The sequence below is a fragment of the Lithobates pipiens genome, unplaced genomic scaffold, assembly GCF_037356315.1.
Source record: "Lithobates pipiens isolate NorthernLeopardFrog02 unplaced genomic scaffold, aLitPip1_a1.2 Scaffold_22, whole genome shotgun sequence".
Classification (NCBI taxonomy): Eukaryota; Metazoa; Chordata; class Amphibia; order Anura; family Ranidae; genus Lithobates; species Lithobates pipiens.
The window spans coordinates 194,116,780-194,133,991 of NW_027507784.1; the positions used below are offsets into that span (position 1 = coordinate 194,116,780).

Consider the following 17,212-nt stretch of genomic DNA (forward strand, 5'->3'; position numbering starts at 1 on the left):
GAACTTTTCTCACATATATTTGAATCCGAAACTTTGCCCCCTTCTATGCAGGAAGCCTATATCGTACTTATTCCCAAACCCGGAAAAAATGTAGAACTCCCTGAATCATGCCGCCCTATTTCTCTACTCCAACTTGACATCAAGATTCTGGCTAAGGTTTTGGCAATACGCCTAAATGTGGTTATCCCCAAGATTATCCACCCTGACCAAACGGGGTTCATGTCCACCAACAACACAGCGTATAATTTAAGGCAGTGATGGTGAACCTTGGCACCCCAGATGTTTTGGAACTTCATTTCCCATGATGCTCAACTACACTGCAGAGTGCATGAGCATCGTGGGAAATGTAGTTCCAAAACATCTGGGGTGCCAAGGTTCGCCATCACTGATTTAAGGAGACTCCACATGAATATACAGGCACACCACGATCAGTTGGGCTCTAGGGCGGTGGTGTCCCTCGACGCTGCTAAATCCCGAGTGGGGATATCTTTGGGGGTGGCTGACACGTTTCGGTTTTGGACCCCGCTTTATTAAGTGGATTCGTCTCCTATATTGCGGCCCTTGTGCCAGGATCTCGGTTAACGGGAGAATATCTGACCCCTTTACCCTCTCCAGGGGCACACGGCAGGAGTGTTCTCTGTCACCGTTGCTGTATGCAATTGCCGTAGAGCCCCTGGCTTCAACGCTTAGGAAACACTCGAGTATAAGCGGTTTGCGGTGCGGAGATCTGGAAGAGCGGATTAGCTTTTATGCAGATGATATGCTGCTATACCTGGCAGACACGGGTCTCTCTCTGCAAACAGCTCTTGAAATAATCCAAACCTTCGGTAATTACTCCGGGCTTAAAATTAAGTGGGAGAAATAGACGTGGGTGCTCCATCGGTGCTCCAGGCCTCCACTCTGCTCCGCAGAGTCAGCTCCATGAAATATCTAGGTGTCACAATTACCAGAACCCTACGTCAAATTAAACATAGAGCCCCTAATAGCGAATATGAAAACTAGGATTCGGACATGGGCCAAACTTACTCTGGGAGTAATGAGCCGGATAAACTTGATAAAAATGATTCTTCTCCCCGGGTTTTTATATGTTGTTTGGCATGCCCCCGTCTACCTGCCCCTTTAGAGTGTTCAAATCCATCAAAGCTCTACTCAACTCCTTCGTTTGGGGTACCAGTCGGCAGAAACTAACGTGGCACACGTTGAAAAATCCAGCGGAGTGGCCCTACCCAATTTCAACCTGTACTATCTAGCGGCGCAGATTTCCCACCTATACCACCTAGATAAACAGGACAAGGACTGTTACCTAGGGCTTGTCTGCTCCAAGTATGACTAAGCACTCACACACCCATTCCAGGTTATCTTCAGAGACCACGCTGTGACAGGACCACTGGATAGTCGGAGAGGACTGCTTTACCACCACTGCAAGGTCTGGGAAATAGTTAGGCGCCATTTTAAATTCCTACTGACACATATTTACACACCCCTATGGGACAACCCTGGGCCTGCGGGAACTACAGATGTTACCTGACCACGTGCTCTGGCTCAATTATGGGGTGAGATATGTATCCGATGTTTATCAGGGAAATGCGGTAAAATCATTTCAGCAACCTAAAGATGACTTTGGCCTTTGGAACACTATGCATTTTCGCTACCTTCAGCTCCGCCACGTTCTGCAGACACAGTTCCCATACGCCCTACTCACTATGGAGAGCTTGGACATTGTAGATATTATCACGGGACAAGACCCACATAAGTTGACATCAATTTTCTACAGCTCTCTTCTTAGGCCCCAGGTGGTGATACAGGCATATAAACTGAAGGAACGGTGGGTTGGGGATGTGGGGGAGCTGGAGGACGATGAATGGGAGGAGGCACTTGATACTTGTAAGAAGGTCTCAACTAAGACGCGGGGTGAGGTCGCTTCCCCCCTGACAAGCGAACAAAAGCAAGAGGGTGCTTGTGGATTGATTTGGGGGGGGGGGGGGCTCATCGCTGAGCCTAATTATCATGTGATATATCGTGCTGTGGAATATGGACATGTACACCAATATATGGGCTATATGCCAAAGACTGTCTCCCTGTTCTCTGCCACTTGCTCTGTAATTATATTGTCAATAAGATGTACTCGCCCTGCCAGATGTATAAATTGTTGCAAAATTCATGTCAATGTACCCTATATTATTGTATACTCTGTTCACCATCTGAACCTTTTATAATAAACACCACGTTACTTTTAAAAAAAACTAACAAAAGATAAATATACCAGTAATCCACTCAAAATTCGACATGAATTCTGTAGAAAACTTATTACGCTATAAAAAATACAAATTTGATAAATCTCGTTTGACCACACCTTCCTTCTCTCTCCCTATCACACCAAGAAACCATGGACAAACCTATCACAATATTAGAAATCCAGCCCGCAATAAAAACATTGAAGCCCCGTAAACATCCTGGTACAGATGGCTTTTGAGCTACTTACTATAAACGGTTTTCTACAATTTTATCATCACTTATGGTTGAGGTCTCAACTCTCTGCTCACAGGATGATCATTTTGTACTGAATCTCTCACAGCTTCCATCTCCGTGATCCCTAAACCAAATACAGATGACACCTCATGGTCAAATTACAGACCGATATCTATACTTAACCTATTGAAAAGAATGGGGGCAGGTGGGGCATTGGGACTTTGTGTAAACACAACACTAGGGCAGAAAGAGTCATTAATTATAAGTATAATTGATATTTGATATCCAATAGGAGCACAATGCAATAAATGATACAAATATTATAACAATAAATATGGTACAGAGTAGATAAAACATGAGTGGTCTATGACATCATAGTAAAATTAGTAGCATAGTAGACACTGTAGCACATGATTAATAATAGTAGAATCAGCAGTATACCCAACATAGATATAACCAACCAAAATTATATTTAATAAATCTCAAAAAATGACTCAAAGAATCAAAACCCATGGTATGCACATGATAGCTGTAACATGACATCAAGTATGAATACTCGACACGTTTCGTATAAGTTTGTCCACTCATCAGGAGCTGCTAAACAGGGAATACCTATAAGGGATAATAAAGTGGTAATTAATAATAATTCATTACAACAGGAAGAGTAGCAATTTGTTAGGTACAGGGAGAGGTTTCAGTAGTCCCCAGGCCCGATTTCTTGTTGTCTTGCTCCGGATGCACACAGGACAGGAGTTGACATATTTCTTGCAAAATTCTTTCAAGCCAGGCCACCAGAAGGTACGCTGTACCAGTTCCAGGGTCTTGCGAGCCCCAAAGTGTCCTGCTAACGGATGATCATGAAGAAAGGCTAAGACTCTGATTCGGATTCTTTCATGAACAAAAACTTGACTTTCTTTCCACAGACCTTCCCTGAGCGTCAACATAGCTCCTGGTTGTGTGGGTGAGTTAATTGATGCTTCCCTGTGTCTGTGCCAGCAGGTCTGGTTGTACAAGCAAAAAGTTACTTGCAGGTAGGATGGTGTCCGGAGCAGCAAAGTCTTTAGGACAATCATACATACGCGAGAGCGCTTCTGGTTTCACATTCTTTGACCCAGGGCGATACGTAATATGGAAACAGAATTGCGAAAAGAACAGGGCACAACGGGCCTTTCGGGGCTTCAGACGCTTGGCTGCTCTCAGATATTCAAGGTTCTTGTGGTCGGTGTAGATTAACACTGGATGAACCGCACCTTCCAACAAGTACCTCCACTCCTCCAATGCTGATTTAATGGCAAGCACGGTCACTGACATCGTAGTTCCTCTCGGCAGGGGAGAGTATCCGGGAGAAGAACCCTACGGGGTGCATCAGGTTGTTGCGGCCTTGCCGTTGAGACACAACTACTCCCACAGCTACTTCGGAAGCATCAACTTCTAAGTTGTATGGCAGAGAAGGATCAGGATGGCTGAGAATGGGAGCAGAGGTAAAAAGTCTCTTGAGTCTTTCGAAGGCTTCCTGGGCTTCTGGCCCCCAAGGAAAGCGTACATTCTGCTTAGTCAACTGGGTGATGGGAGTGATTATAGCAGAAAACCCCTTAATACATTTCCTGTAAAAGTTTGCAAACTCTACAAATCGTTGTATTCCCTTTTTATCTGCGGGTGGCGGCCAGTCCAGAACAGCGGAAACTTTTTGAGGATCCATCTTGATGCCTGCTGGGGAGATCTCAAGCCCGAAGAATTGAATGTTCTGTTGTTCAAATCTACATTTCTCAGCATTGGCATACAGCCCATGGTGACGGAGACGGAGTAACATCCTGCCCACATGACCCCGATGTTGTTCAAGAGACCCGGAGAAAATCAAAATATCGTCCACGTAGACGATTACAAAAATGTCCAGGAAGTCTCTAAACACGTTGTTTATGAGATGATGAAAGGTGGCAGGGGCATTACAGAGGCCAAAGGGCATGACTAAATACTCGTAGTGCCCGAAACGGGTCCGGAACGCTGTCTTCCACTCGTCCCCGGCCCAAAAGCGGACCAGGTTAAAGGCTCCCCTCAAGTCCAATTTAGTGAAAATTGTGACCGACCTTAATTTCTGTAAGAGCTCCGGTATCAGGAGCAAAGGATAGCGGCTTTAATTGACTGATCTTTTTTAGTCACAAAGACTGGGGAGGTAGAATGGTGAATGAACCCCTTCTCCAAATTCTCAGTGACATAAACTTTCAGAGCCTCTTGCTCCTCCTCATACAGGGGAAAGATGCGCCCAAATGGAATTTCAGCCCTCGGGAGGAGTTCAATGGGGCAGTCGTTGGGACGGTGGGGCGGAAGAGAGTCTGCCCCTCATTTGCTAAAAATGTCCAGAAACTCATGGTATGGTTCGGGCACCAACTGGTATAAGTCCTGATCAGAGTCCAGACAAAGAAGGGTAGTGGGCAGAACAGGGTCCTCGTGTAAGGAGTGTTCTTGACAGTAACTGGACCGGAACTTAATCTCCCGCGTAGACCAGTTGATGCAGGGGTTATGAGCTTGGAGCCAAGGTATGCCCAGGATCACAGGGAACAAGGGAGAGGAGATCATGTCAAGGGTTAGAAGTTCCTTGTGCTGGAAAAGGGTACTGGCTACCAAAGGTAGGGTCTCCGATTTGATGCAGGATCCGTCAACCAAAAATACAGACAGTCTGTGGGTCTATTTCTGAAGGGGCAAAGCTTGAAGGCTGGCAAAGGTGGCATTAACAAAACAACTGCAGGCCCCATAGTCAATGATGGCGCTGGTAGAGACTGTCTTTCCCCGGAACTGCAACGAGAGAAGAGAGAGCAAGGTGGGTTGTGCTGGCTGACATGGATACAGGATTGGTAGACACAGAAGAAAGGCACTTACGTGTCTTAACAGGGCATTTTTTTACATAATGTCCAGACCCCCCGCACTAAAGACACAGGTTCAACTGGCGGCGGCGGGTACGTTCCTCTGGAGACAAAGTGGGGCGCATCAGTCCCAGCTGCATTGGCTCAGAAGTGTCAGGAACAGGGCTGGCAGAGTCTACTTGAGGAGCAGGCTGGTAGCAGGGAGCAGGAGTCGGGACCCTTGCAGTCATCCAAGTTGGACGGTGAAGCTTGGAGGAGTGTTCAGACCGGCGTTCCCGGAGCCGGCGTTCTATTTGGATAGCCAAGGCAATTAGTTCTTCTTAAGTCCCTCTTAGAGGCCCATGCGGAACTGATGCCTTAGAGCGGAGTCATTCCATTGAGTGTCTGCGCTCCAGCATCTAAAGTCTGTAATATAGTCCTCCGCCGCTCTGCGGCCTTGCTGGAGCGCAGGCAGGGCATATTTGGCTGTGGCAGTTCGCTGGGGATCTTCGTAAAGCTGTGCCATAGCCTCAAAGAAGGAAGGAAGGGATTGAGTAAGAGCACTGTCTCCCTCCAGGAGACGATGGACCCAAGTCTGAGGCTCCCCTTGTAACAGAGAGATCACGAATCCCACCTTGGTAGCTTCCAGCGAGAAAGTCCTGAGTTGGAGGGCGAAGAACTGGCAGACATTGCGAAAAGCGCGGCACTTCGATCGGTCCCCCAAAAATCTTTCTGGGATAGGTACCCTAGGTTCAGGTGTGTTGTGAATTCATGAAGAAATACATTTAATATTCACTGTCAGAGATGAGAGATTTCAGTAGGCCTCAAAAAGTGGATGAACTATAATTTTGATATAATCGAACTGTTACCCTTTTGGAGACCTTTAAAACTAAATATATGATCTCACACTTTTTGTTTTTCCAAATGTGCAGGGGAATAGTTATCTGTAACTTTTACAAACTCTGTGTTGAAACTGTGTTGAAGACACTGGGACAATGGTAGTTTTTGTCACCAAACAAAAAGATGTGTACTTATTTTGTTGGTTAGATTGAGAAGACCAAACTTGCATAGGGAATGATCACATGGAAATAACCCTTAACTAGAAAACCCCATTGAGCTCAAGTGAAGACTGTTTGGACAATATACAACCATGAAGACAAAATTCAATAGCTGACACCTTGTCCAACAAAACCTATTGTGTGAATTCTAAGGACTTAAGGGCACAGCTAAGCTATCTAAACCTTTATTGGATTGCTCAAAGTCCATCTCAAAACATGGTGTTAGAGGGATATGCAAGTCAGACATATTTTAAAAGTACTCATACGGTGAATATAAGTCAATCAAATTATATGTGATATTTGTAGGTCATCAAAGAGATATTATAATTTTAGTATCTAATGATCTAAAGAACTTTTTTATAAAGAAAATATATATCAAAGTGTGATCATAAGTAGAAGTGTTTTAGCAACAAATTAGTATTGCGAAAAACATATAATCGTGATTATAACTGTATAAGAATTTAACCTATGTTTAGATAAACAAATATTGATTGGATACCCAAATTATACATGTATCCATATAGATAATAATGTTAGGTAATTTTGATTGATATATATAACCTGTGTCCTTTCTAAATAGACTATATTTAAAGAGGAAGTAAACCCTTCCAAACAACTTGGACCTACAGGTAAGCCTAGATTAAGGCTTACCTGTAGGTCCAAGCAATATCTCCTAAACCTATATGGTTTAGGAGATATTTGCCCGAAAATGGGCACCGCTGTCTACGGCGCATGCGCCGTAGACAGCGGCGCGCAGGCGCACTAAATGCGGCAAATCCATGAATGGATTTGCCAAATTTGTCGACTCCCGTGCGCATGCGCGGGAGTGACGTCATCGCGGCTTCGCCGAGTGGCAGCGGCGGAGCTGCGAGACGCGACTCCCGTGCGCATGCGCGGGAGTGACGTCATCGCGGCTTCGCCGCTGTGATTCGTCGGAGCTGCGAGACGCCACCAGCAACATGGATGCGGCGGACTACAGGGATCAGCAGCGACTTCGCTGGCTCCTGTGTCAGGTAAGTGACACATAATGAGCTACTATGCGATGCATAGTAGTCCATTATGCTTTACCTTTGCAGGGAAAAAAAGAGGAAGTAAACCCATCAGGGTTTACTTCCTCTTTAATAGATATACATATATTATAACCATTTTATACAATGGGGATTATTCAAAATTATGTTAAGCGTATTTTCTATTATATTGGTTACTACCATTCCTGAACACTAGATATATATTCATTAGAACATATATAAAAACGAATGCATATTATAGAAATAAAAAAAATATTAACTTATGCCGCGTACACACGTAGCGGACTATCCGGCGGACTTAGTCTGGCGGACTTCCCGCCGGACTGTCCGCCGGACTTTCCGAACGAGCTACTTGCCCACACATGGCACTTTTTCAGCAGACTAATACGGCGTACTACGTCCGCCGGACTATCTGCCGTACTTTTGAAATTAACGGACTCGCCCACACACGCGGAGGAAAACCCGCTCATTTTGAGAGCGTCTCCAGGTAGCCGGGGCCAGCGAAGGAGGTGGACTTAAAGGGGAACCCCGACGCCGAAAAAATCGGCGTGGGGGTCCCCCCCAGGTCCACATCAGACCCTTGTCCGAGCACGCTACCCAGCCGGCCAGGAAAGGGGGGGACGAGCGAGCGCCCCCCCTCCTGAGCCGTACCAGGCCGCGTGCCCTCAACATGGGGTGGTGCCTTGGGGAAGGGGGGGCTGCACGCCGCCCCACCCCAAAGCACCTTGTGCCCATGTTGATGAGGACAAGGGCCTCTTCCCGACAACCCTGGCCGTTGGTTGTCGGGGTCTGCGGGCGGGGGGCATATCGGAATCCGGAGCCCCCTTTAATAAGGGGGCCCCCGGATAGAGGCCCCCCACCCTATGTGAATGAGTATGGGGTACAATGTACCCCTACCCATTCACCTGTGGAAAAAAGTAAAAAAAACACAACACACAAGGGTTAAAATAGTTTATTGCACAGCTCCGGGGGTCTTCTGTCTCCGGGGGTCTTCTCACCGAACTCCTCCACTATCTTCTGCTAGCTCTTTTGCTAGTGGAGGAGCCCGGCTTTCTTCTTCACCGCCGCCGCCCTCTTCTTCCAACTTCGGGGGTCTTGTCTCCTTCTTCGGGGGTCTTGTCTCCTTCTTCGGGGGTCTTGTCCCCCTCTTCGGTTCTTCTTGCCGCTGTCGCCGTCTTCTGTTCTTCTCTTCTGTTCAGATGTTGCCTCGTCGCTCTCTCTGCTCACAATGACGGGGACAAGGCGCGCAGCGACTTATATAGGGACGTCACCGAATGATGTCCCCGCCCAGTATGATGTCACAGTCCCCCCCGGAGCTGTGCAATAAACTATTTTAACCCTTGTGTGTTGTGTTTTTTTAACTTTTTTCCACAGGTGAATTGGTAGGGGTACATTGTACCCCATACTCATTAACATAGGGTGGGGGGCCGCTATCCATGGGCCCCCTTATTAAAGGGGGCTCCCAGATTCTGATAAGCCCCCTGCCCGCAGACCCCGACAACCAACGGCCAGGGTTGTCGGGAAGAGGCCCTTGTCCCCATCAACATGGGGACAAGGTGCTTTGGGGTGGGGGGGCGCGCGGCCCCCCTTCCCCAAGGCACCCCCCCATGTTGAGGGCACGCGGCCTGGTACGGCTCAGGAGGGGTGGGTGCTCGCTCGTCCCACCCCTTTCCTAGCCGGCTGGGTAGCGTGCTCGGACAAGGGTCTGATGTGGACCTGGGGGGGACCCCACGCCGATTTTTTCGGCGTTGGGGTTCCCCTTTAAGTACAGTGGACTGGCACACACACGGCCGGATTGTCCACCGAAATGCGAGTCCAATGGAAAGATTGGAGTGCAAAACTACTTTCTAAGTCCGCCGTACTTTTGGGTAAAAAAAAAAAAGTCCGCCGGAGGCTACACATGGGGGGATTGTCCGGCGGACTTGAGTCCGCTGGACTTTTCCACCGGATTGTTTGATCGTGTGTACGCAGCATTAAAGAGATAAACACCAAACACATGTGAGACACCTGGTGGTTGAAGGTGCTATTACCTTAAAATCATTAGACTCCTGGGAAAGGTCGCCTGCCAATGAGGAGGGAACACATACCCTTTTGGGCAGAACTTAGTATAATTTTATGATCTTTTTGTTTAAGAGAACGTTTAAGAAACAAGAAAGATGCCATAGGAAGAGAGCTCAGGGACACACCCTGGGGGGGGGGGGGGGGAGGGGATGGACACTGGGAGACTCCCAGACAAACTGACACTCATGCACCATGCATGAATACATATTTTTACATTCACAAAGATGCCTGATCCTTGGAACTCGGAGGTTGCACAAAGTAATTCCTCTGTAAGAGAATCCGTGTTGAAAGCCACGGCAGCCATGTTAAAAATCCTGGTAACCAACAATCCAGACTAGTAGCCATTTGGAATGGGTAAATATGCCATATTGATAATATCTTCTATGTTCTCTTAAATATTGATGTTTTGAATATTCTACTATTGAAAATCGTTCTCCCGAATCAATAACCACATTTTAGATTTATCTCTAAATTAAGTTTTTCATTATAAGTTTCTTTTTGCATAGTTGCCAATTTTATTGACAAACAAATGTCTAATTTATTTCACATTGTTAACCAATTACTTACCTGCAGTATACTAATGGTTGGACGTGTGAAATATAGATGTTCTGTTTAATTGTCAATTATCAAAAGGCAATTGATTCTACCGAGAAGTGATAATGGTGATATAGTCCAAAGTACTACACTCCCATTTTGTGGGTGTTTCCAATAATTGTTCATGTATATCAATATTTTAATTTCATGTAAATATTTGTCTTTTGTCAACCAATAAATGTAACTATTTTGTATGATCACTTGTCTCCGTGAATAAGTTTCATATGTATAGACTGTGTCATATAGATTGATTTTGTATCTTAAAAATATCTTCGTTAAAAATTACTTAATAAATACTGTGCGGGAAACTGTCCTTAAAAAAGCACAACAGGTGGAAGCATCACCACTGCAGGCTGAGAAGCAGGCTGAGTAGCAAGTGGAGGTGGTGCAGAGGTAGAAGGACTGGTACCAGAAAGATGCTGAACCTGTTCTTCCAATCTGGTGTATCCTTCTTGGAGCGATTTCACAGCCTGTGTAAGGACCGCAAGATGGATGCAGATCTCCTTCATGGCAGAAGCTTCTCCCGCAGGCTCAGTCATGGCTGTTTGTACTGTTAGGTACCTGGTGGTGAGCCTGACTTGATGGAAGAAGACCTCTCTTAGGCCGCATACACACGGGCGGACTGTTCGCTCAACTTTGTCCGCTGAACAGTGTTTCAGCGGACAGTCCGCCCGTGTGTGGGCTTTCAGCGGACAGTTTCAGCGAACAGTCTGCTGAACAAGGTTTTTCGGAATTTCCGAAAAACTGTCCGCTGAAACCTTGTTTCAGCGAACAGTCCGCCCGTGTGTAGGCTTGTTCGTCAAACTAAGTTCCGCGCATACTCAGAAAGAATTTACAGGGCGGAAGCGCTCGGTCTTGTAAAACTAGTGTTCGTATTGAAGCTAGCATATTCGTCATGCTGCTAATTTTGTGGTTTTTTAATATAGCCCGTTCTTTTCTTCTTCGTAATGCAAGAAAAGTGAAGTAGCTTTGCTGCTTATATTCACACAGAGTTATACTACATGTTTTTATTCATCCTCATCCTATGATCCTATTTTAGAAAAAAAGAATTTATCTATTACTATATATTTTTGGAACTACTATTGTCATTTTTTTATTTTTTTTATTTTTTTGGTGGGGGTTTTGAAACAAGATGGACTTGCATTTTTTTGGGCCAAGCAGGACTATGCAAGTAGAGATAGATAGATAGATAGATAGATAGATAGATAGATAGATAGATAGATAGATAGATAGATAGATAGATACCCAAACCAGCATTTTAGCCTACACATGATTGCATGTTCAAAATCAGCAGAGCTTCCCCTCATTTCAAATGTTAAGCCTCAAATTTACAGCGACTGCACTTCCAAGTGCACTTGCAGTGCTTTAAAAATTGCACTTGAAGTTAGCATATTTACATGAACGTGTGTTTTGTAAATAACCCCCAGAGTCTTTTGACATGTATCTGCCTACTCACAAATAAAGTTTGTTTTTTAACCAAAAATTATACAAAAATATTGATAAAAAAAATAAAAAAAATAAAAACATACAAGATTTTTTGGAAATAATCATTTTTTATTTTTCCTCAGAACCAAAATAAATCAAGAGGGAGGCAACACTGGAGACAATTTTGACGTTTGTGAAGCCTTTTGTCCCCCAGGCACACATCAAGTGAGTGGACACCAAAATTCCGAACCTGCGTAGCATGTACATAGGGAGCACAACCAGGTCCTAGAATCCCAAAGACCAGGAACAGCAGCAGATGAGATCTATGTCCCCAGACTGTGGTACTACAACAGCCTGCGTCTCCTTTCAGAGCAGACTGAAGCCAGGCAGTCACTTGCGACTCTTCCGTCTAGCCTTCCCTCCACGCGTCGCTGGAGGCTGTGCCTCTGGTGGTGGAGTTGTGGTAGGAGGAGGAGGAGGAGGAGCAGTAGGGTCTGTGTTGTAAAGCCTAGTGGTGGGTGTGAGCTCACCCTTCAGACCCCGTTGTATGGCATCAAAAAAGATTGCCTCACACAAGTTTCTTTGTGGTTTGTCCATTTCTTGGAGCTTGCTAGCCAGATAAGTGGCATAGGCCTCCTCCGGATTGGGGGGTTTGGACAAAATCTGTGTGGCTTGCCGTATCAGCACCAAGGACTCCTCCTCTGTACGGCCCATCCTCCTGGGCCTTTTGCTGGCTAGGCGGAGGGGAGGGACCTGGCTCTCAGTCTGACTCCTGCTGGGCCCAGCTAGCTCTTGTGTGTGGCTGGTCCCGGCCTCCTCCTCCATACCACTGGTCCCGGCCTCCTCCTGGGTGAGCTCATCCTGTGTAAAAAAACAAAGCAATCAATAACTAAAATATGTCTATATTTAGAAATCATCAATCACTAACAATTTTACAGTTCTCACTTGCAAATACATTTGTCTTGAAATACAAAAGGCTATCATTTTGACACCATCATTTTTCCATCAGTTCACCAAGATTTGAGCCACATTTGTGTAAACTACTGTATCCTTCTATCTAATTTAATTTGTGATGAAATCCTAGATTTGGAAGCAATTCAAACATTGAACTTTACATCATTAATATTTGAGCAATCCAAACGTTAGAAACTAAAATATACCTGGCTCCAGCTGGGCGCATCAACTTCGTCCAGCAAGGAAGGGTCTGGATCTTCCAGGGATGGCTCACCTGAGGCGGAGGGAAGGGTGGAGGGACGGGTAGACGGAAGAGTCGAAAGTGACGGCCTGGCTTCTGACGTGTCATCCAGAAAACGCAGCCTGTCATAATACCACAGCTTAGGTACATAGACCTGACCTGCTGCTGCTCCTGATGTTTGGGACTCTAGGATCTTTCTTTGCTCCCGCCTATACACACTACGCAGGTTCTTAATTTTGGCGTTCACAAACTCAGTGTCTGCCTGGGGGACTCGGGTTTTCACAAACGCCAAAACTGTCTCCAGTGTCTTCTTCCGGGCAGCACGGATTGGATATTGGGGGTGTTTTGTATCCCACAGATTGCTGTGCGACTCCACTAAATCTAGAAAGGTTGAGAGGAAGGCCTCCTCTTTAAAGGGGTCTGCAGTATACTTTTGCATTTTCTGAAAAAAAAAAAAAAAAAAAAAGTCAGACCAAATGCACACTATATTGTGACAATGTAGGCGAGACACACACTACTACACACGCTACCCCACACACACACACACACACTACCCCCCCCCACACACACACACACACACACACACACACACACACACACACACACAGTACCCCCCCCCACACACACACTACCCCTCCCACACACACACTACCCCTCCCACACACACAAACACTCCCCCCCTCACACACACACACTCTACACACACTACTGCCCCATACACACACACACATACACACACACACTACCCCCCCCCCCCCACACACACACACACACACACACACTACCCCTCCCACACACACACACTACTCCTCCCACACACACACACACACAGTACCCCCCCCCCCACACACACACACTACCCCTCCCACACACACACTACCCCTCCCACACACACAAACACTCCCCCCCCACACACACACACACTCTACACACACTACTGCCCCATACACACACACACACACACACACACACACACTAGCCCCACCCCCCTATACACCCACCCCCACACTACCACACAAAACACCAAGCCCACTCAACCACCAACCCACATAGAAATCAAGTAAACATCAATAAGAATAAAATTCAATATGCACATCCCTAACGCAGGCTTTAAATTAACCGAAAATAAAATGATAACTATCTTACCGTCGCGTGTAGCACTCGCTGCTTCCGTTCGGACAAGCGTACGGCCTCGTGGTAACGCTTTATATACAGCGCATGCGCTCAGGCTCCGCCTGCGTCGCCCGCCCCTGACGTTTCTTGCGACCGTGTTTCCCCGCCCCTTTTACCCTCCTTCCGCTGTGGGTGTATGAGAGTAGAAAATGGCGGACGCAAATTCGAGGAGCAGCGCGGAGGAAAGCCATGGGCCCCATGCTTCAGGAGCAAGGAGGAGATATAAGGCCACCAATATGGCCTTCGAAGAGATGGTGGAGATGGTGGCTATCTTAAAAAGGGAGGATTATGATGAGGAACATGGCCCTTACCCAAAACCTAATGTCCGGAAAAGCGCCATCTTGGACGAGGTAGTCACAGCCTTGGAGACAAAATTTGGGGTACGAAGAGGAAAGGACCAGCTGCAGAAACGATGGTCGGACATCAAGTCCAGGGAGCCGGACCAATATTACCGCATCAAAAAGGTCCTGAAAAAAAGTGAGTAAACTCCGCGTTTCTCGTGACTGTCGGACATAATCGTTTGATGTGATCGTAATCGTTCGTGTAAATAGTGTATGTAAATCTGGCGGATTTGATCGTAATTGTTCGTGTAGATAGTGTATGTAAAACTGGCGGATTTGATCGTAATCGTTCGTGTAGATAGTGTATGTAAATCTGGCAGATTAGATCGTAATCGTTCGTGTAGATAGTGTATGTAAATCTGGCGGATTAGATCGTAATCGTTCGTGTAGGTAGTGTATGAAAATATGGCGCATATGGTTGTTCGTATATGTGGGCGTAAATAGCATGAATTTGTGTATGGTGTAAATTTATCTGGTGTTGGATTAGATTTTAATTAGTTATTTTTTTTTTTTTGTATTGTTCATGATAAACTGAATTGTCACGCTCAGTTTATAGGATATACATTTTTACTAAAGTTTCATAAATTTATTCAGTGCAATGTAGACTCAATTAAAAAAATGAGATAGATAGATAAAATGCTGGTTCAACATCTGGACTAGGAAACATTTATAAGTGTAGTTTGGGCCTTCATAGAACATTTTTGACATAATCACACACAGGTACTCCTGGCGTTGATTCGAGTGTGTCCGTCTGTGAAACTTGGACAAAAGATATACAGTATCACAGTTTGGTTAAAGGCTAGGTTCACATTGCTGCAATGTACGAGATCAAATGTGATTTGCACCGCACTGCAGTGCAAATCACATGTGATCTCTGTGTGATGCGATTTCAGCCATGCATATAGTATGGCTGAATTTACATCGCATCCGGACCAAACTTGTACATGGCCCTTTTTTTAGTCCACAGCCGAATCGGATCACATGGGTGTTCACACCATGTGGTCCGATTCCTGTCCGAGTTTAAAGATTGCGCTGTGAAATGAGAACTAATTTGGAGGTGTCAATAAAACTTTACACTGATACTCCCAGCAGGTCACATAGGGCAGTGCGAACTGCGCATGCGATGCGTGAAACCACAGTAGATTTGCAGCGTTCGCACATCGCAGCAGTCTGAACACAGCCTAACAAAAAAAAAGTCATTTTAAGGATGTATTAAACTAGGAGCTTGTAATAACCAGCTAATAATTGTACACCACTTCAAACCAATGTTTCATATTCAAATTTCGGAACTCAAATATCACCATGCTTACAAGTATTTATTTATTTATTAATTTTTTTCTTCCATTCTCATAGGGGAACAACAACTCAGACAAGAGGCGGAGCAGCCCAGGACCCCCCGACCTCGCCAGCCTGATTGGGCAATTAGCCCCAGCCCCAGCCCCGCGTCGCTATTGGAGCTGCCCAGCCCAGTGTCGGAGAGGGAGCAGCCAAGCTCGGTATCCTCCGCTGGACCAAGCTCCGTAGCTCCACTGGATGAGCCCAGCCCAGGGCTAGATGTGGAGGAGGAAGAACAGGTGGAGTTACACACCCCACAAAGTGAAAGTGAGTGTCTGACAACCCAGCTTAAGGTAAACAATTAATGGCTGTATATTTTAACCAATTTTTTATCTACACATGTTTTTAGGTGATGATCTGGTTGTGGTTGGAGAAGCCGCGGAGCCATTTTCAGCGGACAGTGCCCAGAGGCTAATTGGTGACATCATGGCCTGGAATGGGCAGATTGACCAGATGGAGAACCAGATTCTCAATATTCAAAGAGAACTGGTCACTATGAGGCAGGGAATGAAGAACATGATCGATGTTTTAGGGAGAATCTAAGCCCCTTTTCCCTAAAACCCAATCGATCATGTTCTTCATTCCCTTGTAAAAACGTTTTTAATGTTTTAAAAACAGAGTTTTTAGAGGCCAAATTTTGAAGATGCACACGGTGTGTCAACATGTGCTATGTGCCATCAGAGGATCGCAATGGACGCATTTGGTGTTTGCAAACCCTTCCTCTAACTAGTATGTGAGAGGAAGGGATTGCACACACCAAACACGTCCATTGATCACTCATGATGGTACATAGCACATGTTGACATTACCAATTTTTGGTGTGCATCTTCAAAATTTGGCTTTACCCCTTGTTTTATGTAAATAGTTAAAAATCTGATTTTATTTTTTTATTGTTGTGATAATTGCATTTTTTATCTATCTATATATTTCTATGTTTACCAAAAAAGAAAAAAAAAACAAAAAAAAAAAAAAAAGAATTTATAAAAAAAAAAATATATATATAAAATTTTTTTTTTTAAAAACCCAATTTCCCAAAAAAAAAAAAAAAAAAAAAAAGGAATTTATATAAAAAAAAAAAAAAAAAAAGACACAAAAACCAAAAAAAATCTAAATAAGAGGCACTGGTTTGAATGTGCACTATTAAAAAATCATTAAAAAAAAAGGTGTGTGTGTGTGTGTCTACTTCTTTCAATGCACAATACCAGTTTGGGAAGTCATTTTGTGTTTTCTGTCACAAAGGGCCTTATTTCCTATTGTCAAAAACCACTTTGCTATACAAATGCACTAGCACAGGAATATGCAATTAGTGGAAATCCAGCTGTTGCAGAACTACAAGTCCCATGAAGCATAGCAAGACTGACAGCCACAAGCATGAGACCCAGAGGCATGATTGACTTGTAGTTTTGCACCAGCCGGAGGTTGGCCAATTGCATATCCCTGAATTAGGAGAATGTAGGATACAAGCAACGTGAAAAGCAAACAAGAACCAAACTTCAAAATTTGAACAGACAAGACATATTTCAAGAAAAAGATTTTTTTATTGGTCAGCTGGCATTGGAATAGCCCCCCTACCATTAAAATAGCTGACATAGCGGTCACGCACCTCACGTGCTGTTTGGGGGGCTAAGCCAGGAAGGGCATGATCCAGCCCTGTCAGTTCTGGAAGCCTGAGTCCGGCCTCAGGCCCAATAGGCTG

At 45.2% G+C, this 17,212-nt stretch overlaps 1 protein-coding gene across 1 annotated transcript; it reads left to right on the forward strand.

The window, feature by feature from the left end:
• The first annotated feature begins 1,517 nt into the window (after nt 1-1,517).
• LOC143925706 (uncharacterized) lies at nt 1,518-16,128 on the forward strand. The gene is made up of 3 exons (XM_077450165.1): nt 1,518-1,911; nt 15,535-15,783; nt 15,866-16,128. The coding sequence occupies exons 1-3, from the start codon at nt 1,518-1,520 to the stop codon at nt 16,057-16,059; spliced, it is 837 nt and encodes a 278-aa protein (XP_077306291.1). The 3' UTR covers nt 16,060-16,128.
• Nucleotides 16,129-17,212: the final 1,084 nt, after the last annotated feature.